Source organism: Ammodytes marinus (genome assembly GCF_949987685.1).
Source record: "Ammodytes marinus genome assembly, chromosome: 8".
In the NCBI taxonomy this organism is placed as follows: Eukaryota; Metazoa; Chordata; class Actinopteri; order Uranoscopiformes; family Ammodytidae; genus Ammodytes; species Ammodytes marinus.
In genome coordinates this window covers 29,410,424-29,434,075 of record NC_137212.1, presented here as the reverse complement: position 1 = coordinate 29,434,075, position 23,652 = coordinate 29,410,424, and the positions used below count along the sequence as shown (strand labels likewise).

Below are 23,652 nucleotides of genomic sequence, written 5' to 3'. Positions count from 1 at the left end.
AACGCAGGGTGAGACTATTCCTACATCCATATATTTGAACGTATAAAGTTCGGCATAATGGCTTTTATACTGAAAAACTCCCTCACTGTTCAAATGCCAGACATCATCATATACTCACCATTGTTAGTATTAGTGATACATGTGAGTAGGAGTAGGTAGCAAAGCTGTTCATCAAAAGAAGGTTCTATGGCATGTTAATATGGTAGCAGACTTAAGAGGTCTAATTGGCTTGAGCACCAAGTGTTTTTCCTTACTTAACTTAGCAATGCTAAAGCTAACACACCACTTGTAATGGACTCATACTCACACATGCTTCTGCCGCAGAGAAAGTAGCTGGTGTCCATTTCACAAGTTTTTAGTTGGAATGGCCAGTTTGCTATGTTATTGGAGGTGAGCAGTAACAGCCGACCTGAGGTGAGCTTTTTGTTTCAATCTCTCCCCAAATCACACAAGCAAGCAAGCTCCCACATATAACTATTGACAGAAAATACCATTAAAAAGGAGGAGCAAGTGCAAGCCTTCAGCACCCACAACCGGAAGCAAAGCAACAAAGCAAGAGCAGGTAGAGTGATTCAGGTAGCACGCCCGACAGTGGGTCATACACCGTTATAACCGGCACCATTTAAAATTCCCCCAAAAAGGTTGTAGATTTTTCTTGTCTCAATGACAGTAAAGAAGTACAGCAAGTGCGGACAAAGGGATAGGCAGATAGACAGAGAGGCAAGCTAGAAAGCACCCGTGCACCAGAGTTTATTACTGCTCCCGATTGATCGCACCTCAGGCAGCTGGCTGCTGGTGCTGTCTGAGTGGGCTGTCTCCAGACTGGGGCTGTCCAGGGGAGGGAGGGAGGGCACATAGGGCAGGACAGTGGCCTCCTCTGTCAGGACACTGCTGGAAGAGTCCTGAGACTGCTGCAAAGAGTCCACATGGTTGGAGGCGGTGTCGTCGGTAGCAGAGTCACTGTTAAGCTGTAGAACATAAAGCACAGGGACCGCTTAGCTTCTCGTCTGTTGGACAACCCTTTATTAAAACAGGCTAAGGATGTCATCAACACAGTACACAGAACAAAAATTACTTACGGGCAATTTCTATGTATTTTCCGATTTTCTTTTCTCCCAAAACTATTTATTATATTATTAATACATTATTGTGGTGCAGAACACACTTTATGTTATGCTGGGTTTGATAACTTAATATACTTTAAGCTTATTTGTAGTTGAACAAAACAAAAAAAATACATAAACCATTGTTTTCTGTATAAGGCAGAGCACGTTAAGTCATTTGAGTCTTCCATTCAATTGATTCGGCCAAAGCGGAAGAGTCATTCCAACATTAAAACATATGAACTATATTGTATATTACACTAGACTCTTTCAAAATTCGGTTTTAGCCAAAAAATAAATGCTGCATGCTCATTTTTGACGTGGCACAGAGTAATACTGGTAGACTACACACATTCTGGGGGAAAATATCCATTAGAGGCAAAAGCGCATTCTCTCACCGTGCACTACCATGATCAAGAAACACAGAAGAGAAGAGAAAAGAAAATAGAGAGAGAGAGAGAGAGAGAGAGAGAGAGAGAGAGAGAATACATCCCCATTAGACTGAGGTCAAGTGTTTAGATGAATGGCACTAGTATTGGCAGCAGGGGGGGGGGGGGGGGGGGGGGTGAGACCTTGCTTGCAAAGCAAAACAAAGCAAAGAAGCAGTGCAAACTGGAAATGCAACTGAACATTTCTCATTAATGAAACAGTAAATGATCAATGATTTACCATGTGGTAATTTGACTAGAACTAAGTGATTTGATTTTTTTCTTTCTGAACTGTAATAGCATATAGAGAAAGGACTACAGCATCGATCTAGCAGTCAGTGGAAGAGGGGCTGGGGCTTGAAGGGGGGGCGGTGTCTACCACCAGCAAAAGAAGCGAGCAGCTAGCCCCCTGTCCATAGTAGCAGCAGGTCCAGCTCAGGACACACACACACACTCACACACCATTCCAGCGGGGCTGTGTGGGGAGCATGGTGGGTTGGGGTGGGGTGGGAGTGGACCCTGATTGGAGTGAGACTTACAAGGCCAGAGCGGGTGAGAATCTGGCTAGCGCTCAGTACCTCCTCCTCAGACGACTCGTCGGTGTCCTCGTGGTTGGTGAGGTTGAGGCTGGGCGTGCTGCCGGCGTACTGGCACTCCTGCAGTGTGGGCGTGTCCCCTTTGTCCATGCTCTCCAGGGAGCGCCGACGCACACCCCAGTTAAAGTTGTCCATGCTCTCCCCCTGCAGGACGGCCAAGACAACAGCAGTGAGACACAGTGCAAACAACAGGAGGGTATAGGGGCGGGGATCTCGCGAAAAACACCTAAACAAAAAGCACAAACACATGATGTATAGCCTTGTTTCCACTAGGTAGTGCGGTTTGGTTCGGTGCGGCTTCAACATGCACTTATTTGCATTTCCACTGCCAAACGTCAGGGAAGTGTACCATCATAAGCAAACAGTGCTGCACCTGTTTTTTGTCACCCTTTTCTTTGGGGTACCGAACAGTCCCAAAGAGGTACCTAAAAAGGTGGAGCAACACACTGCAGTCCACTGATTGGTTGACAGAATAGTCGTTTCCGTACGAGAGATAAACATGTCACAATAGAGAGGTATCTGCGGTGGCCAGCGTCACTCAATGGCTATGACCCATAGACTGTGTTTACGATACTCTTATGCAGTACGGCATAAACCCCACCTACTAAGTAAGGGTGCTGTGGGTAGTGGAAACGCAGGCCAGATCTAGGGTTACAGTGCCATGCAGAACCTAACAGTGTCGCTCAGTGGAAACGAGGCATAAATCAACTTAAAAAAAAAAAAAAAAACACATAATACCCAGGTGGGTGAGATGATTATGCCCCCCGTTTTGGGATGGGGAATGATGCAATGTTCTAAAACTATAAAAATTAAAAGGGGTCTACAACCACAGGAGCCACAAAATCAAATCAAAGAGCACTGTAAAACTGTATTTGGTGAAAAAAAAAAACGGAAAAGGTCACTGCAGTGAACATGTCTGAAAAAGCTTTGTGGCCCACACACTTACCTGCAACTCCTTGTGGCAAGAGAAGAGAAGGAATACGTTTGTTAGTAGACTTAAGACGGTTACAAAACAGAAATGTCTCTACTACAGCAGTAAGGACACGAGTTGGGACAAACAGGACATTAATGTTGTTAATCTGGAACAACACAACTCAAGACAGTATGGTTAAAAGTAGTGATGAAATGTAACTGACTATGCAAGTACTAGTAGAGGTAGTGGGCAATTGTAGGTAGAGCTGCAACGATTAATCGACAAATCGATTATTAATCGATTATTAAAATAATCGCGAACTATTTTGATAATCGATTAATCGTTTTGAGTAATTTTTTTATAAAAAAAAATCCAAATTCTCTGATTTCAGCTTCTCAAATGTGAATATTTTCTGGTTTCTTTAATCCTATTATGACAGTAAACTGAAATATCTGTGTGTTTTGGACATAAAAATACATTTGAGGACATCAACATGGGCTTTGGAAAATGTATCAACATTTTACGGGCCAAAGCACTAGTCGATTAACCGAGAAAATAATCGACAGATTAATCGATTATCAAAATAATCGTTAGTTGCAGCCCTAATTGTAGGCAGATGTTATTGCATCAAGTGGGTTTGACAATTGTGGCAAAGCAAATAGTTATACCGTCCATCCCACTATTAGCTCCTCCATATTTCTTTCAATGTATCATCTTATCCAAAACCACAAAGTAATGATGTACTTTTTCCATATATGTAGGGCAACTCCACTTCCTTCCACACACACACACACACACACACACACACACACACACAATGCTACTGTACACTCTCACCTCGGCATCCTCCAGCTCCACATCTAGGAAGTCAAAGTCCTTGAAAACTCCAAACTGTTGCTCACTGCCTGTGTCTTCTCCCAGCACCTCCTCCTCCCTCACCACCTCCTCCACTGTGGGGATCAGGCTGGTCTGCTGCTCTACAGAGTCTAGGTCCTCATTGGACGAGAACACCACCTGCATTGAAAGAGGCCAAAGTTGTTGCATAGTCATATAAAATTGATTGATTGATTTATTCAATTTATTTCAGACATATCAAAAAATACATAACAAAATGAAAAGCAATAAATACAATAAACAAAAATGATGTTTAAATTATTAAACAATTTACATATATTGAAATTATATGCCTGAAAAGGAGTAGGAAAAAATAAGAATTTATTTAATCCTACCCCTTTTCCACAGCTCAAAATATAATATGTATTATATTAGCTTCTTGTATTCCTTATAATCTCTATACAATATATCTATACAATACAATTGTTCATAAACAACTTTACAAGTTGAAATAAAATGATACAAATCAACCAACGGCAAAGAATATAGTTAACAACAGCCGGTATTTTCTAAACACGGAATTTACAGAGACCTGGTCAGAGGCTTTAGAGTAGGAGAGGAGTCTTACAGATGGATTTTTGGGAATGCCAGACTCCGGGCCACATAAAGACAAGACATTCATCAGCCTCTCTCTGGTTCTTCTCTGTTAGAAAAGAATACATGAACACACTGTTAAAAACCTGTCCAAGAAGGGTTAACTACATGTACAATAACCATCACCAAGTTCCAAAATGGGATTCCTATCAATGTGTGCCTGGGAGGGGTCCAAAGCACCAGAGCTCCAGATATTCTTGTAAAAAGCATTTTGTGCTTATTCCGTTTCTGTTCTATATTAAATAATATAATCATATGATCTGTTTGTATTGGTTATTTTGGGTTAAACACCAACCACACAGGGACTGATCAGAGCTTTGTCTGGTGATGCTTCACATTGACACAGTAGCAGGGTTTTTCCCTGCATAGAGAGTTACAACGCAGCCGTCAAATGTGGGGTTTCTTTATGGTAAACTAACAAGCTTACACTGGTGGTAGGATGGCCTAGAGGAAAGGTGGCCAACCAGTAACCATGAGGTCGCTGGTTCGATCCCCGGCACCGGACAGGAGGGTGTTAGTTGTAAAACTAGTTGTGGCTGGAATTACGTCTACGGTTAACGCAAACCCATTTTAACGGCATACATTTTTTTAATCGCGCGATTAACGCTCATCATGGTCTAGCAAACGTTGTGGTTTTTTCTCATGCTGTTGTATCAACTAGTAATGTTAGAACAACTGAAACACCACAAACTATGGGCATGCCCCCATTTAAGTTACTGTCAATTCAAAAGGAACATGTTCTACAGCGTAATTTCACATTAAAATCATTTAACTGGCAAAACGGCTAAACGTCAAGTCAATTCTGACTTTTATTTTGAAGCAGAAACCGGAACCTAGCACTTCCTAGCTCAGCTGCGCGACCTTCACTAGTAGAGTCTTCCGTGCGTGACTCTGAGACTACGCGGAAAAGAACAGAAAAGAAAGCCTGTCATTTGCAAAAGTCCTACTTATAACCCTGCGCGCACACCAAAAACCTCCATGAATGTTGGTGGCAGCTGCCAGTCATTCATTTTCACTTTAATTTTCGCTACAAAGCCTCGACTGCAGCAGCACCATGGCAACCACCTGCACGCAGGCATAGGCTGTGTCTTGATTCAGGTATTGCATGGGTATTGCAGCCTACGAAGGCTGCATTTGAAGACCGATTGCGTCATAGCGGCGCGCAAAGGCTGTCCCGTTTGCAAGGCTCCTTGTAAGGCTCCTCATATGCGGTCGTGAAATGCAGCCTTCGTTTCACGGTTTTGAAGGCTGCATCAGATGTATCCTTCGTGGCCCAACATATCCCAAGATTCATTGCGTTTTTTTCAGAGATGGCATAAAATAAAATAAAAAATAACAAAACAGCAACGTGTTGCTCCATCTTCTTAACTTTTATCTTCCTTTCTTTTTTTCTTGTACTTTTTTTTCTTTTCGTCTGGTAGGCAACTTCTTTTTCTTTTTTCCTCCGTTGACAGGGCTGTCTCTGTTGGCAGCAATCAGGGTTGCTAGGCAGCACAGGAGCGGCGAGTCGTCACGCAAGGTAACGGCTTGTTACGTGAACCGGAAATGCTCGTAAACGGAGACCTGCGGAGACCGTCTCATTTAAAAAGGCTCGTTGGCCTTAAAACCGGCCTTAAAATCGGCCTTCATAGGCTATAGCCTTCATAGACCGCGAGACTGCGTCCTACCAAGTGCGTGGTCTCTGAATCAAGACACAGCCATAGTGTGTCCACTCCACACACAGTCTGAAATAAGCCGTGGATGAAAGACTCCCAAAACATTTAGGCCTACAACAACCAGTTTAATTTAGCCTTAATACTAATTTGTTTTATATACCCTATGTTGTTTTATGGTTTTGTTTTAGTTTTTTTTTTTTTTTTTTTTTTGGGGGGGGGGGGGGGGGTCTATATTGTTATTTGCACTGAATTGCAAATTATGATATTTTAGAAGAAATACACTGAATTACACCATTGTAATTCAGTGTATTTATTCTAAAATATCATAATTAGAATGGGTGTGATAAGAGCATTAAAATGAGAAAAGATAAAGGGACAAAAATAAATCAGGGGACATTCAGGCTAGAATAAATGAAAATGCGATTAATCGCGAGTTAACTATGACATTAATGCGATTAATCGCGATTAAATATTTTAATCGTTTGACAGCACTGAAAGTAACTTAACTTACAAGCGTCACACTTGGTGGATTTTGGTCATTATAAGCTGTACATTGTAGGGTTATATGCCGCCGGGTTGGATGTGGTGTTTGAGTAGTTACCTGAGAGAGTTGAGGCCTTTTCCAGCTGACTGGCACCAGGCCGTTAGAGTTGGAGCCAGATGACGTGGAGGAGGTACTCCTAGTTACAGCAATCACCTGCGGCTTTCCATTCCGGCCTGCTGCAGTGCGCTGGTCACCATATTTATGCCCTATGATTGGTGTCTGAAAAATGAAAAAGAAATAATGACAGTTTACAATAAAATGACTAGAGATATGTGGCTCATGGAGTTCTCTAGCACTCTATCTATGGAGAAAAAATCCATTATGAGATTTCAGGAAAAGTAGAAAAATGCAAACAGATATGGCAGCCTTTCCTGGAATACTGTATATAGCAGCGCTGAAGAGACCTTCATGACACCTTTTTGACTTCCTATTTTTTTGTTCAACATTTACCTTTAATTTAAACAATGTCTTAGAAACCTTTTAGGTAGAGTATGCCATGTGATTGCTGATTTAGTTATGTCTTGTTTGTGTGTTCACTTTTCCGTTGTGTGTTTGTGTTTAAAAAAAGAAAATCATAAAATAAAGTATTTAAAAAATAAATGACAACAGAGCATATCCTGAGAGTGAATAGACTAGAATGGGTTAGTGGATTAGAAACTGTGAGTGGGAGCTGCACACTGACCTCTGAGATGTCAAAGTGGAAGTCCAGAGTTTTCCCGGGCAGCTCCTTGGAAGAGTTGTTGAATATGCGAGTGAAGGCAATTTCTGGGGAGCCGCAAGATTCTGTGCTGTAAGAGCGCTGCACGTCGTCGGGGACAACCAGGCTGGCTGAGCGAGACACAACCAACTTCAGAATGTTTTGGGCCTCCTTCCAATGTGGGCTCTGTAAAGAAAAATAAATAAATATAATATAATGATTCCATTGTGTGATATCAGGCTGTGTAGGCGTTGCTGGACAATGCGTGAATATGAATATGACATATTTTCCCTTCAGAATGCCCAAACCACAGCCGCCTACCCACAGCAGCAATAGTCTCACTCTCTGAAGCCATGTGTGTTTTGTGCAATTTTCTACAATGTATAGTACAATGTAATGTACATTCACAGACAGATACGTATTACTTTACTTTATTGTTGAACAGCACAAGGGAATTAAAATCTCCACAAGACACTAGCACACAGCTGGGTCATGAAATGGAACAGCCCCCTCAACTATGGTCAAAACCACGACATAGCACAAAGTAACAATCAACAACATAAACCACAGCTGTTTTGAACAAACTGAGACGACACAATATAGAAAAAGGCAAACCCTACACTCAAAGACATGAAACAGCAAAACTCAATAAGACATTCAGTCCAGCAAGGCATTGTGGGAAATGGGTCCGCCCCCTACAGTATGTTCTATGTTAATGTCAGGGAACATTAAAAAGGATGCTAAGCAAATGTAACTCACAGTGCACACCAATGCACACGCAAGACGTATAACTGTACACACGCACAAACTCAATGCCTTCAACAAAAAGTAATGCTGGTAGTAGGTCAGTACAGAATGGGCCTGAGGCAATAATGTTATTACAGCTGTCAGATGGCGTTTTAAGTGAGAAACATGTTGTGCTTCAGGGGGTCAGGCCTGGTAAAAGGCTTCCATAAAGAGCTGGAGCTACAAACAAATAAATGGCCTCAAACAATAATAGTGTAATACATGTCACTCTCAATTGTGCTACTACTTATAAACCAGATCATCCAGAGTGTTCACATGCATCAGGCTGTTGGTAGACAAGGGGCTGTGACTAGAAAACATCATAGAAGCATTATTGCTGCCGAAGTAAATAAGTTCAGTTTATCTCTGGATGCAATTAATAAAGAAGTGACTTAACGGTAGCGCCACTTTGCTAAGCTAAACAGGTGAAGTGTGGAGAAGGCTCACCTGGACATATTTTCCGATGATCTTCATGATCTCCAGGTTGAACTGTTTGACGGGCGCCGCCGACAGGTCGATGTGACTCAGCAGGCTGTGGATGATCTGCAACAAGGACTGCTGCATGCTGGGAAGGCCCTTCTCCAACAACTGAGAGAGGGACAGAAAGAAAGAAAGAAAGAAAGAAAGAAAGAAAGAAAGAAAGAAAGAAAGAAAGAAAGAAAGAAAGAAAGAAAGAAAGAAAGAAAGAAAGAAAGAAAGAAAGAAAGAAAGAAAGAGATGCTCACATTTACTGCTTTAAATCTCACCATACACGGCATTCAACAGCCGATAACACTTTACAATAAGGGTAATTAACTGTTAGTTAAAGCTAAGTTAATGCTATTAATGGTTGGTTAAAGCGGCAACGAGTAACTTTTAAATATCTTTTAAACAGCCTCATGTTTCCTCTCATAATCATAAATTACCTTTAACAGCAAACGAGACCATCAGTGCAAAGAAAGACGTTTTTATATAGTTTTTATTACTGCATTTGATCTGGTCGTACACCCAGTCCGATTTTCGGTTCACGCGTGCATGCTCTATGGTCACATATCCGTATTGGTCACAGATTTCAGTGTGGCGCAGTTATGCTATTTGAGAAGCCTATCCCTCCAGGTGAGGGAAGGGGAGCGGGAGCCTTGTTTGAGACAGTTGTTTGTCGTCATAATGACTGATAACGGGGCTGAACCATCAAAGAAAAAAAAGAAAATGCAATGAAGAAAAGCGAAAAGGGAGAGTGATAGTCGGGCGGGAGGGCGTTGCCAAGCAACGTATACACAATTTCACGGCGGTAGCCTACTAAAACAAAGTTTACTTTGCCTCACCAGCATCATCAGATGACCATTATTCATCTGAAATAGTCATTATTTACAACATAAACACATTACCTCATCGTGATCCATACTAACTAACTGCCATCTCTCGTTCATTCGCTTTGTGTGGGGACACGGACTCGTTCAGCTCCGTGAGAGGTGACAATGCATCAACTCATTGCAATCAGGTGTGTTTAGCACTTACTGGCATTAGTTGATGCTGTGTCACCCATAGACTCACGGAGCCGAAAAGAGTCCGGTGCCCTCACACTTTGCTTTCAACACACGGACACGCACCATATTGCTTCCTGATTATTTGAATCTGAACGCCCTGCACGAGCTAGAAAACAGCTTCACGACAGCTGGCGTCGTAATAATACTACCGCTTTTGTTCAAAGGTGTCGCCAATGTGCCGACTTACTCGTAGTGGCTTTAATGTGTAGTTAAAGTGGAAATGAAACACATACTTTAGCACTGGCAGTACACACACATGAATAAGGCAAATCACTTTGCCAAAAAAAAACATTTAAAAAGTTTTTTAAATCACAGATATTACAATTTATTATCTTGATTTTAACGTAGCGAACTGACTAGGTGGCCGCCATGTTGGAATGACGTAGAAGCCTACGTCACGAGGTTGGTTGTGTCTGGTGCGGTCTGGTGCCCCGTAACCGAACACTGGCTTGTTTGAGCATGGAGGAAAACAAAGTCGACAGATCTTTTGCTCTAGTGATTAATCCGATCGCCTTAAGTGTTTGAGCCAACTAGAGAAGGGAGACCTGAAGTGATACGAATGGAGGAAGAGGTGGAGCCGGTGATTTGGGGCTAGGAGCGGGTCCTAACACTACGTGATGTTCGTCTTGACCGCTGCACACAGTGACCGAGTCCATCTGCTGTCACGACGCTAGCTTGGGCCACATGCGGTCACTCCTGCATCACACATGTGCGCTCATTTAGCTATGCCGGGAGGTGGACGTGTTGGAGGCATGGTTAGAGCTGGCTATGCTCTCCCCTGAAGAAGGACGTCCAAGCCGAAACAATGGAGCGTCCTGTCAATAGCAGGTAAGCTAAACTGGCTAAACTAGCGGGGATAACACTTTGGATAACAAAAACTATAAGGTCATATATCGACCAGACGATGTGATGACAATGTTACTCACGTGCCGAGAGTTCACATTTAGTGTCTCTTTACTGACACGTTTGTGCATTTATATCGATTTTTCACGACATTGAATAAGGCCTGCCTGCTAACCCCTTCGTTAGCCATTACATGCTAACGGTTGTTAGATTGCCTATCAAATACGAGCTACCGGTGTTACTCGGTGATGAGGCTCACACCGATTTACATCGATTGCCAACTGACAACACAGAGTAGGCCTATTTTAAATTTTTTGTATTGGACATGCCAACTGACAACACAGAGTAAGCCTATTTTCAATTTTTTTATTGGACATGAAAACCATTTGGTTAATTTTTGCTTGGCAGTGGTGGGTGCGTGTTCATTACATAAAAAAAAGTAGTTGGGCCTACTAGACTTTAATTCTAAGTTATAATAAGACTGTAAAAACATTTACAAATAATAAACACATTGTAAAGTGGGGGGGGGGGGGGGGGGGAGACATGTCCATAGTGGAAATTACGCCCCAAATATATCCGTAGCTTCACTCATAACGTTCGGAGCTGAAGCCCAGGCACACCTCATAGTGTAGCCTACGACAAAAGTAAATGACAAACAATAAGCATTTGTTCAAAATGCAATCAGAGGATCCAAAGATCTAACATTTAAAGTGGAAATGAAACACATACTTTAGCACTGGCAGTACACACACATGAATAAGGCAAATCACTTTGCCAAAAAAAAACATTTAAAAAGTTTTTTAAATCACAGATATTACAATTTATTATCTTGATTTTAACGTAGCGAACTGACTAGGTGGCCGCCATGTTGGAATGACGTAGAAGCCTACGTCACGAGGTTGGTTGTGTCTGGTGCGGTCTGGTGCCCCGTAACCGAACACTGGCTTGTTTGAGCATGGAGGAAAACAAAGTCGACAGATCTTTTGCTCTAGTGATTAATCCGATCGCCTTAAGTGTTTGAGCCAACTAGAGAAGGGAGACCTGAAGTGATACGAATGGAGGAAGAGGTGGAGCCGGTGATTTGGGGCTAGGAGCGGGTCCTAACACTACGTGATGTTCGTCTTGACCGCTGCACACAGTGACCGAGTCCATCTGCTGTCACGACGCTAGCTTGGGCCACATGCGGTCACTCCTGCATCACACATGTGCGCTCATTTAGCTATGCCGGGAGGTGGACGTGTTGGAGGCATGGTTAGAGCTGGCTATGCTCTCCCCTGAAGAAGGACGTCCAAGCCGAAACAATGGAGCGTCCTGTCAATAGCAGGTAAGCTAAACTGGCTAAACTAGCGGGGATAACACTTTGGATAACAAAAACTATAAGGTCATATATCGACCAGACGATGTGATGACAATGTTACTCACGTGCCGAGAGTTCACATTTAGTGTCTCTTTACTGACACGTTTGTGCATTTATATCGATTTTTCACGACATTGAATAAGGCCTGCCTGCTAACCCCTTCGTTAGCCATTACATGCTAACGGTTGTTAGATTGCCTATCAAATACGAGCTACCGGTGTTACTCGGTGATGAGGCTCACACCGATTTACATCGATTGCCAACTGACAACACAGAGTAGGCCTATTTTAAATTTTTTGTATTGGACATGCCAACTGACAACACAGAGTAAGCCTATTTTCAATTTTTTTATTGGACATGAAAACCATTTGGTTAATTTTTGCTTGGCAGTGGTGGGTGCGTGTTCATTACATAAAAAAAAGTAGTTGGGCCTACTAGACTTTAATTCTAAGTTATAATAAGACTGTAAAAACATTTACAAATAATAAACACATTGTAAAGTGGGGGGGGGGGGGGGGGGGAGACATGTCCATAGTGGAAATTACGCCCCAAATATATCCGTAGCTTCACTCATAACGTTCGGAGCTGAAGCCCAGGCACACCTCATAGTGTAGCCTACGACAAAAGTAAATGACAAACAATAAGCATTTGTTCAAAATGCAATCAGAGGATCCAAAGATCTAACATTTAAGATCAAAGTAAGCGCTCTACAGAGCTGACACATGCCTTCTCTTGAAATTTGCACCTAGACTATTTTTATTTTAATTGTCTATGTCCAGTCGGTGTTACAGTAACACTGGTGTTATCACAAGTGTATTACCCGATGGGAACATTTCCACACCGAGGCATTCCTACTGTGCTAATGTATTTCTTTTCTCTCCCTCTTCTCTAGATCCTCTTGTGGATCAGGAGAAACAGCGAGATCCTCCCAGTGGCATCGGCAAGTCTGTGGCAGTTCAGAAACACCTCCCTTGACTCGCTGCCAATAAGTGCGGGGACACATTTCCTGGGAAAACCCACTGGTCCGTGTTTGTTGTTACAACAGTCACTCTGCTTTCAGGTGATTGTTTAGCAGTATGTTCTACTTTTTAGTGCTATTTCTATTGACTTAACCACTTCCGCCATGGAGTCATGATGAACAAAGATATAAGGGAAAAAGCAGCTACTTGTTTACACATTTTAATGTACAAAGTGGGAGGGGGGACTCTGACTGCGTTGCCTAGGTGACTGTCTTAACTAGATAGCGCTGCGGTAAATAAAAGTATTAATGTAAGGCCTACACATATGAACAACCAGGAAATGTGTCCACGCCCTTATTGGTAGCGAGTCAAGGGAGGCGTTTCTGAACTGCCACGGAGGTGCCACAGACCTGCAGATGCCACTGGGATCCCGGCCCTGCTGACCAGGCTGGGTGCTGCCTCCCGGCCCTGCTGACCAGGCTGGGTGCTGCCGCTGCCTGTTCTGGAGGGGACGCTGCCCATCTCCTGCTCTCGCTCCTCAGTCTGCTGATCTCCAGATGCATACATCTACCTCTACCTAATAGCCTGTTTACACAAGTTTAGAGCAAGCCACATAACAGAACTAGTACACATGTTGATTTAAATAACATTAAAAGCTTTCATACCTAACCCATATTCAGTGTGTTTATATTTGATGCTGTGTTGATAAGGGGTAATTATTTTTTTTAGATTTTATTTCATGTCAATACCGTTTCTGGCTGCAGTGCTGCTAAATTACTTTTATTGGTTCGGTTGGTATCATAATTTATTTCTAAATAACATATTTTCAAACTAGTGTGTATTTATTAATCTAGTTCAATTCTACTAGTTATATTATTCTGTGACATAAAAACTCTACTGGTCAGACAGCAGTGTTTTCAGTGAGGCTCCTTCAGATCTGCTGTTGTAAGCACCAGTACAGGAGACCTTTCCTGCCCACAGCAATAACATCTACAACTGCCTCCTTCCATGCCTGGAGAGGAGACTCCTACAATCTGAGAAATGGATTTTGCACATGAACGATTGATTTGTAATGAACGATTGATTTTTTTTTATGTTTTCCAACTGAAACAATAGTTTCTCTTTTGGGGTGATTTCCCCATCTCTTCAAAGGTGTTAATGTAAACTTTATATTTATTGTAAACCTGGACAAATTGTATAGAATGTAGGCTAGTTTATCAACGGTTTTATATCTCCCCTCCATTGTTTTCATAATTGTGTATACATTTCTATTGGATTATCAAGTGGCATCTTTACCACTTTCCCCTGCGCCTCTAGGTGGCGTGCGTGTATTGGCCAGTACATAAGTAAATAAAAAGTATTGGCGGAATTTTTTACAGTGTATTGATGGAATGCTATTTTGCCTCGCATGGGTTCATCAGATATATTTATATTTTTGAATTTGACATTTGTCATCGGACGTGTTTTTGAACAGCTGCACCGTGTTGAATGCACATTAAAAGTATCGCGCTTTGCAAGAATCAACACGATAACGTGAGGAAGACAGCTGGGAGATCTGTCCGTGTGAGCGTGATTGATTGCTACGGAAAATAAATCACGGTAAGAAATAGTTAAAGTGTAGGTTTCGATAAGCTGTGACGACGTCAAAAGCTGTTTATAGACGGCTGGTTTCTTGTTTAATAACGTGTTTGTGTTAGGCTAATTAAATCGTTTGTGCTTATGATGGTTGTAATTATTTGTGACGGATAAATGAGGCGCTGTTGAAATAGGACTTTTGTTAGAAAGGGGAACAGGTGTTTATCAGTGCTGCTACTTGGAATGAGATCTTGATCGGTTTTGGTATTGGTACAGTTGATGTCTTATGGGCTAAATGCCATCTGTCTTTCCCCTGCCTGGCTTGCGTGTTATAGGCGCTCTTCCCCTACGGCGGACTGATGCCTCTACGCTGTCTGTTTGCCGATCAGTAGCGCACATTGTATTCGGTGAAGTTGAACATGGAAGGATGATCGTCAGTTTAGTCTGTTGGTCCGGCGATCTACAAGCTGTTATGACTGGAAGGTTTTCTCCTCTAATCTTCCTCCAAACAGTGTTTAACCATATGCTACATGGGGTCAGTGGCACTTTCAAGAGAAAGAGTCCGCCGATGCGGACTCTTTCTCTTCTGGGCCGTCAGCCACCGCAGCGCTAGCAGGTTACGTCTCTCCTCTTTACTGGCAGTTTGTGAAAGTGAACTTTTAGGCTACATTTTTAGCTTTATAAAATTATTTTTTACACCCAGGAGACAGCCTCGTAGTGGCTTCCCTTTGTCTTTTTTCTCCTGATGCTCTGCATCCCTCACCGTTCCTGTCCTCTGTCCTCGGCCAGTGAGAGGGAAGGAGAGGGAGAGACAGGGAGACTGTCTCTCCCTCTCTCCTTCCCTCTCACTACCTCTCACTTAGGCTACTGTAGGCCGTCTTCCCTTTCTCTGTCTCTTTCTGTGTGTCCTTCTCTCTCTTTATCTCTATCTATGTCACTGTCTGTCTTTCACTATCTGCGCCTCTCGCTGTCTCCTGCCGTACTAATGTATGGAACGTTTGGACCAACCAACCTCGTGACGTCAGCAGCTGCGGGCTGGCAACATGGCGCCGCCCTTGTGGTGAAACGTAAAATAAAAAATGAATTTTCTTTAAAAATTTGATATTTTTCGTTTTCGTTGTGTGTTTGTTGATTAGAGTCAAAATACATTAATCAAATGACCCTCAGTTGTTTGAATGTTTCATGTCCACTTTAATGCCTATTAAACATCAAGAAAGTGTTAATGCTTAGCTATTAGCGGTTAGTTAATGTGGCGTTAACTAATGCTTAGTTAAGCATAAACTAATGCTTAGTAAAGCATAAACTAAGGATAACAATTAGTGACTGCTTAGTTTATGTTTATTAAGCATTTACTAAGCATTTATTAACAGTTAGGTCATGCTTAGTAAATGTTCATTAAGCCTTAATAAAGCATTAACTAACATGTAATCAATGTACCCTTATTGTAAAGTGTTACCCAACCGACATTCCAACTCTTTGCGTTACCTCGGCCAGGTAGGTGACCAGGTTGAGGGTGATGTCGGCGAAGGCGTCATGGAGGTAGCGGCAGACCACGTTGATCCAGTTGGTGCTGTCGCGGGAGTAGCTGTGTGCACTGTACAGGCTCAGCATGTGGGCCAGATTGGAGAGCGTGGGGTTCTTCTCCTCGGCACACACCTTGGCGATCTTGTCGGCCGTCTCCTTGCAGAAGGCGGTGGGGCTGTCGAAGTGCTGGATGAGGTGCGGCAGGAGGCACAGGATGTTCAACGGGAAGCCTGCAGAACCGAGAGGAAGGCGAGGCAAGTTTATCACAATTCAGACACAAGGCCATTCAAAGTGCTTTACAGGCGGAAGATTAAAATACATAATACACATTAGAAAAGCGAATGAATAGAAAGGAAGGGGACATTAAGAGAGACACATTTTTTAGGGGTGGGAATCTCTTGGCACCTCACGATTCGATTACGATTCCGAGGTCAACGATTCGATTCAAAATCGATTCTCAATGCATCTCGATGCAATTTTTTTTTATGTACATACCCATGTGTGATTTTCAAAAATATATTTATATACACATCTGAGTTTGCTACTCAGAGTTTGCTACTCACTTCCTACTTTTGTGATGATCATTAAATACAATCAACAGATGAATTACCTTCTCTAATATATCAGAGAAAAAGCTTTTCTTGTTACAAATATTACTCTCTATGAACAGTGCAATAATCAATGCAGCTTGCATTTCAACACAATATGGAAGTATTAGTACTAGTACTAGTATTTACGAACCGAATTTCAAATTCCGATTATTAACTTATCTGAATCGATTCGGAATCGTTCGAGACAGATTGGCGATGCATCGGAGAATCGATTATTTTTCCCACCCCTAATATTTTTAGCAAAGAAGACTGAAGCGATTACTGATTTCAATACAGCTGATAACAGCAAAGCAGTGATCTTAGCACTAAATGCAATGAGGAGAATGTGTGTGTGTGTGTGTGTGTGTGTGTGTGTGTGTGTGTGTGTGTGTGTGTGTGTGTGTGTGTGTGTGTGTGTGTGTGTGTGTGTGTGTGTGTATTGAGATTTCAGCCTTTTCCTGGCCTACAAATTATAACAAACAAACTAATGAGTTATGTTTGTTACTAAACAAGTCTTGAGCTATGGAGAAAAACAAGACATTCATGGTAGAAGTAGCAAGAGGCATAGGGCTGGGTATTGGCAAGTTCTTCAAGATATGATATGCATCACGATACGATGCATAATGCAATTGGAGGATACTAGTCGTACTGTGACATCTACAGGAGCGAAAAAGCAATTGTTTTACCTTCCTAGATATATCAATTATTGGAGCTGGCAATCGATGCAGACACCACGAAAAAATAAATATCATGATATTTTGCCCATATCGATTTTTTTGTAGCACGACGCTAGTAGGCACCTTCTCAAAACCCTACACACACTCACCTGCCACTTGTGAAGGGTCTACCAGCGTGTGCCTGGAGACACTGATGAGCTTGCTGAGCAGGTGGATGGTGAGCTCCTGCGTGGAGGCCGAGGTGAAGCCCTTGAGGAAGAGCTGCAGCAGGCCAGGGAAGCTGTACCACTTGAGCTGGGCCTGGACCTTCTCCAGACGCTCCCGGCTGTCGGGACGCTCCAGAGGCAACTGGCCCAGCAGCTTGTTGAGCAGCCGCAGCGCCAGCAGATACTCAAACTCGTAGTCCGACTCCAGCAGCGAGGCGGCGATCCAGAAGACTGTGGCCATCAGGTTGGCGGGGTCCACGGGGGGGATGGCGTCCCCTCCTGGACCCCCTCCCCCACCCAGCGCTGATAAGCTCCTGGTGCGCGCCAGGTTCCCGTGGCTGCCCCCCAGCCGGTCGGCTATGTCCAGCGTGTTGCTCCGCGGTCTGTCGGCCTTGCGTTCGCTCATCAGGCTGGCGCGCAGGGAGTTGCTGCGGGCGTGGGCGTAGTGGAAGCGCCCGTTGTTCAGGTTGAGTTGGCCGGTGCTCTTCCGATTGGCCGCCAGTTTAGGCCCCAACAACAAGTGCTCACGGTGAGACGTTCTGGGATTAAAAATGACCACAAATGATTTTGTAATTTTAGATTTGTGATAAGAATTTCAGGTAGTATGCGACTGAAAGTGAGCATGGGTCAAAAGGTAGTGAAAGTAAAAAAAGGACTTACTGTGCTAAGGCAGTGAGGAGGTCGTAGTTTTTGACTGTGTCTGCTAGCGTGTCAATGCCAGACTCCAGTGTCAGGAGGAGTTCAATAACAAAGCCCTGAGGAGAAAAATCAATAGAGGTCAATGTGAGAAAATATGGTATGACTCTGCACATACCAGCCAGTTAAAATAGCTTATCTGTACACCATCTAAATGATTACGCTACATAGCAATTGTACTCCATGTAAAATCTTTTGCATATACAGGAGGAGTGTGTGGTCTTTTTTGTTTGTTTTTTCAATTTGCAATCATTGCAGTTTCAGACTGCAGCAACAACAACCAACACATGTATACATTTCAATGGACAACTGTGCTCCAAATGCAATACTGTCTCATACCATCATGACTTATACTGTTGGGATTGAAGTAGAAAAACATGAATGTATAGTTTCCCAATTGCACTTAAAGGAGGGTTTTTAAACTTGCATTTTGTCAATGTAACTTTGTACGGCTGTCCATCTTGGCCAGGTCTCTTGAAAAATAGATTTTAATCTCAATGAGACTAACCTGGTTAAATTAAAGGTTTGAATAAGAATGAAATTAATTCACTTTCAAAATCATCCTTAGCTGGATGAGTGTTAAAAAGCATTCCACGTTGTGAAAACAGTGACCAATGCCTCTTGTTCTGTCATTAGAGCAGTGCAAAGCAGGATCATGTGGAGACCATTTTTTTTTTTTTAGCTTGGTTACCTGAGCCTCTTCTCCTGGGTCTCCTATCGTCTCCACCAGTCGAGAGAGGATGTCAGAGAGCAGGGCAGGAGTCAGAGGTTGCTTGAGGGCCCTGAAGATCTGGAAGGAGCGCCCGGCGTAGTGACGAGACGAGCAGGACAGAGCCGTTTGTAGAGCCACGTCACTCAGCAATGCCTCCAACTGGAAACCTGAAGGGACGCACATCAACGCAACATAATGATGAAGCTATCCAAAATCATACCTGTGTATCCCACGCTATAATCCATTCAAATGAGGCAACAGGTTAAGCCCCTATCTCACTGGGCTGCGACTGTTTGCGACAAGTTGGAGACACAAAATTGCAAGAAAATATGCGAATTAGCGACCATTTTCACTTGCAGTCTCACTGAATTAGTACTTACGACACGTTTTGCAAATGTCCTGGCCAAAACTTACCGGGAGCTCGCATGTATGTCTTGCGAACGTCGCACGAATGAAATGTCAGTCTAATTTTGTCTCAAATCAGTCGCAATTTAGTTTCATATGTCGCCAAACCCTCGCAAAGTCGTCTCACACTTCTCGCACTTTCTGACACGTGGAGATTAAACTGAGAAGGGTTTGCGACGCGTGCGACACACCTGCGACGACTCTGAGACTATTTTGAGAGAACATTTGTTGCACACATTATTTTGAAGATGTTCTAAAATTCAAGCGACAGGACTGCAAGGCTATGAGACTCATGCGAGGAAATTGAGACCCCTGTGAACGTTTCAAGGCAGTTTAGAGACTCCCTCGCAAATGCAGTCTCCAACTTGTCGCAAACAGTCGCAGCCCAGTGAGATACGGCCTTTAAGTTAAAAGTACCACACAGACCTGACGGAGACAGCTTGAAGACAGTCACAACGTGTCGGACAAAAACACTCAGCTGTTCGGCGCTCTTGATGTTGGGGTTCTTGGGCGACACATCCTCATGGTTCCAGAGCGGGCCTCTCTTTCTACAAAGGCAAGAAAAAAACAACACATCAGCAATGTGACGTGTTGAAAACTAGACAAATAATGCCACACCTTTAAGAAAAATGTGGAGTCAGCAATTCTGGAGAATGTTTTTTTTTTTTTTTTGTTAAAATCCCTTTTCGTCAAAATCAGTGAATGAGATATTCACTGGTTATCTCTTGTATCCTCCACCTGTTCAAACTGTGTGTGTGTGAGATGAAAAAAAAATGCAGTGTTAATACACAGCCTCAGCTCTGTAAATGGGCATGTTTCTAGTGACTAATTGGTCCACCAAATTTTACAGAGCCTAGGCTGTTTATATTATAACACCAGATTTGTTTTCAGGTCGCACACAGAACGGACAGAATCGCTGACTCCAGCTTTAAAAAAAACAATTGTCCATGTTACCACACCAGGCAAAGAAAGGAACCAGACCAACGCCAAAACCAAACTCATGCAATGTAAAATAAAAAATACCCAGTCCTTTCAGACACAGCTGGTGGCATGAAATCAAATGATTGAAAAGAATGAGTAAACAATTGTGCGTCTATAATAGTGTGTCTTTAGAATTCAATGACACATACTAGAGGCATGGGAGATCATACTGTACATTAGAGGACCAAGTTAACTGGCTCACACAGTAGCGTCTGGGGCTCAAATGTAAAATGTGAATTTGATGGTCTCACCTTGATGTAATGAACTCAATGAGAGCTTTGACCTTCTCGTCCTGTTCCACAGTGGCATCCACCTGGCTGAGCAGTGAGGGGGAGAGGTGACACATGGCAGGGCCCCCGGCCCCCAGGCTTATGCTGGAGGAGGTGGAGCTGGTGCTGAGGCCGGAGTCTGTCATAGGGGACGGCTGACAATCCGGCAATAAATCCTGCACTCCTATTAGGGGGGCAAAATGACACACACACACACACACACACACACACACACACACACACACACACACACACACACACACACACACACACACACACACACACACACACACACACACACACACACACACACACACACACACACACACACACACACACACACACACACACACACACACACACACACACACACACACACACACACACACACACACACACACACACACACACACACACACACAGTAAATACTAAAGCTGTGTGGCTTGGCTTTTGATGGCACCTCAAGAAAAATACTCCTGCATAATATTTTTTGATCGCTGCTGCCACCTAGGGATCTGCTTTGGCATTGGAACAAATGAGTAGGTGCAAAAAAATAAATAATAATAATTTTATTTTTTTATTCCGTTACTTTCCCTCCATTAACAATGACAAGAAAAAGTATTTGGGTTGAAAATCCTTGGATTTAACAGTAGCCCTCCTGCTATTCTTTTCTTCTTTTAGGATTCTGAGCTCCACACACACAAACTGACCAGTGAGGTTGAACTCTGGGGCTGCGGGCTTGACGGTCAGGACCCTGGGCTCGTTGTAGTCTCTGTTGCGCAGCAGCACCATAGCCACAGACTGCACGTTGCTGTTCGCTCCCTGGACAACCAGCAGATGGAGCAGCAGGCGTTTGCAGTGCTCATACACCTCTGGGTGCTGGTGATCAAACCCTGACAAAAGACAGACACAGAAAAGAGAGGGGGACAGAAGATGATTAGAAATTGGCGGGTACAAGGTGTGATAAAGAACCAGATGTCAATTAAACTCACTCCTCTACGCGGTACTTAAAAAAAAAAGAGAAATCTAAAAAAGGAAAAACTGCTAATAACATATGGTTAAACATACAGTATGTATTATACTATTGGGTAACACTTTATATTCATGGTACATGAGTACACTTATGAATAGTGTAATTTTGAATTTGCTTTTTTGGTACAATATATCTTGTTTTTCCAGGCACAGGAGCTGAGAGGCACCAAAAGAAGAAAAGACAATCTGTTCATGGCAAATAAAGGCATACAGAATATTAACAATAAAAGATGCAAGTTACCAATAAATATTGCATGTAGCAAGAGATGCAGGTAGGCACTCCACTCCACTTTGACCCCATGGTCCACAATCAGGTCTGTTAGTAAGATGACTGCAATGTTACATCTGAAAGAAAACCAGAAAATATAGAGTTGACTTCAGGCAAAAAGAACACAGTAGTATATAATATAAGGAGAAAATTAAATTGTTGTTATGTTCCACCTGTGGAGCGGTACACCAGGGCTATTTGTTTCGGGCAGGTAATCCACAAGAGGAGACCAACAGCCCCCTGAGGGAGGGAAGGGCAGAGGCTCCGGCCGGTTATGGTCCATCACTTTCAAACGCCAGTTAGCATAGAGTGGCATGGAGTCACCTGGGAGAAAGGGAGAAGATTAGCATACAGTAAGCGAGGAGGAATTTGGAGTAGCATTTAGGTTGAAGTGCTGTCAGTGGAGTCTGCTCTTACTCTTTTCCTCTTCGTAGGAGCCTCCCGAGCTGCTGCTGTAACGAGACTCCAGACGGTGGTGTTGTCGGTTCAGGTTACTGTTCAGACCACTGTAGATATCCAGGTGGGTGTAACTGCAACAACAGACAACGCTTGATTTTTTTTTTCATTCTTTCCCACTTAAATCTAATCAGACTTTTTGGGCTCACGGTGTCTTGAAATTTGATTCGATATTCAAACTTGAGACGGATTTCATGTTAATAAATGGAAGTAAATGAAGTCTGGATTTTTTTTTTTAAGTGGGATCGTGAGGAGATGTTTTTGACAACAAGCGTTCTCCAGAATCGCTGACTTCACGGCTACAAATCAAAACGTGTATGTTTCTCCAGTGTGAAAGATATTTGAGATGCATTTATTTTTACAATTAATTCTTCTATACTTTGAGAAAATACGATTGAAACCTGTCGTGGATATATACATTAATTAACTGTTAGTTTATGTTTAGTTAATGCTATTAACAGTTAGTTAATTCTTATTAAACATTAAATAACTGTTGATGCTTAGTAAATCACGGTTAGTTAAGTATTAATGCTAAGTTAACCAATGCTTGGTTAAGCATTAACGGAGCATAACAGTTAGATAAGCTACTAAGCAGCTATTAACGGAATGCTTAGTCAATGCATATTCAGCATTAACTAAGCATAAGCTATGAATGTCCCCTTATTGTAAAGTGTAACCCAGCTTTTACTAGAGGCCAATCAATGAGCATGGTCACCTGTCCTCCATGTTCATGTTGGAGTCTTTGATCTTGCCGTCGTGGTGACCGTCGTTTCCTGGCACCATGGTATTGCTACTGGAGGTTGTTCCTAGAAAAGAAAGCAACAAATGAAACCCATGACCCATCTCTCCAATTGAAGAACACATGGGAAACCATTGGGTCTCTTTAACAGTATAACTAGTGCATGCATAGACTTTTGCTCATTATTAACCTGAGGTGACGGAGGGGATCTTGTAACTGGAGGTGATGCGGTAATAGGGGGGGTTGTCCATGTGAGTGACCGCTGAGCTAACGGGCTCAGTCAACTCGAGCTCACACATCAACTCCTCCAGCAGCTGCATAGTCTTATCTCTGCCCAGGTAAACCACAACTCGTTTCACCTGGAGGACACACACACACACACGCGCGCACACACACGCACACACACACACACACACACACACACACACACACACACACACACACACACACACACACACACACACACACACACACACACACACACACACACACACACACACACACACACACACACACACACACACACACACACACACACACACACACACACACACACACACACAAACACAAGACACATGAGGAGCAAGTGGTGGACACGGTGCACATTGGTGGATGCGACAGATACA

General features: G+C 43.0%; 1 protein-coding gene across 5 annotated transcripts in view; it reads right to left on the bottom strand.

Moving 5' to 3' along the window:
• Positions 1-23,652, bottom strand: part of fryl (furry homolog, like) — a 97,835-nt gene that overhangs the window by 15,985 nt on the left and 58,198 nt on the right. For all 5 annotated transcript variants that reach the window (XM_080033039.1, XM_080033036.1, XM_080033037.1 and 2 more), the window contains 19 exons: positions 23,217-23,385; positions 23,003-23,093; positions 22,249-22,361; positions 22,005-22,155; positions 21,805-21,908; positions 21,242-21,424; positions 20,513-20,714; positions 19,707-19,828; positions 18,855-19,042; positions 18,128-18,222; positions 17,411-18,006; positions 15,956-16,224; positions 8,658-8,798; positions 7,410-7,610; positions 6,785-6,946; positions 4,503-4,577; positions 3,878-4,054; positions 2,071-2,271; positions 777-968 (listed from right to left, as the gene is read on the bottom strand). In XM_080033039.1, the coding sequence (XP_079889165.1) occupies positions 777-968; positions 2,071-2,271; positions 3,878-4,054; positions 4,503-4,577; positions 6,785-6,946; positions 7,410-7,610; positions 8,658-8,798; positions 15,956-16,224; positions 17,411-18,006; positions 18,128-18,222; positions 18,855-19,042; positions 19,707-19,828; positions 20,513-20,714; positions 21,242-21,424; positions 21,805-21,908; positions 22,005-22,155; positions 22,249-22,361; positions 23,003-23,093; positions 23,217-23,385 (3,432 nt within the window). The remainder of the gene's footprint in view (positions 1-776; positions 969-2,070; positions 2,272-3,877; positions 4,055-4,502; positions 4,578-6,784; positions 6,947-7,409; positions 7,611-8,657; positions 8,799-15,955; positions 16,225-17,410; positions 18,007-18,127; positions 18,223-18,854; positions 19,043-19,706; positions 19,829-20,512; positions 20,715-21,241; positions 21,425-21,804; positions 21,909-22,004; positions 22,156-22,248; positions 22,362-23,002; positions 23,094-23,216; positions 23,386-23,652) is intronic.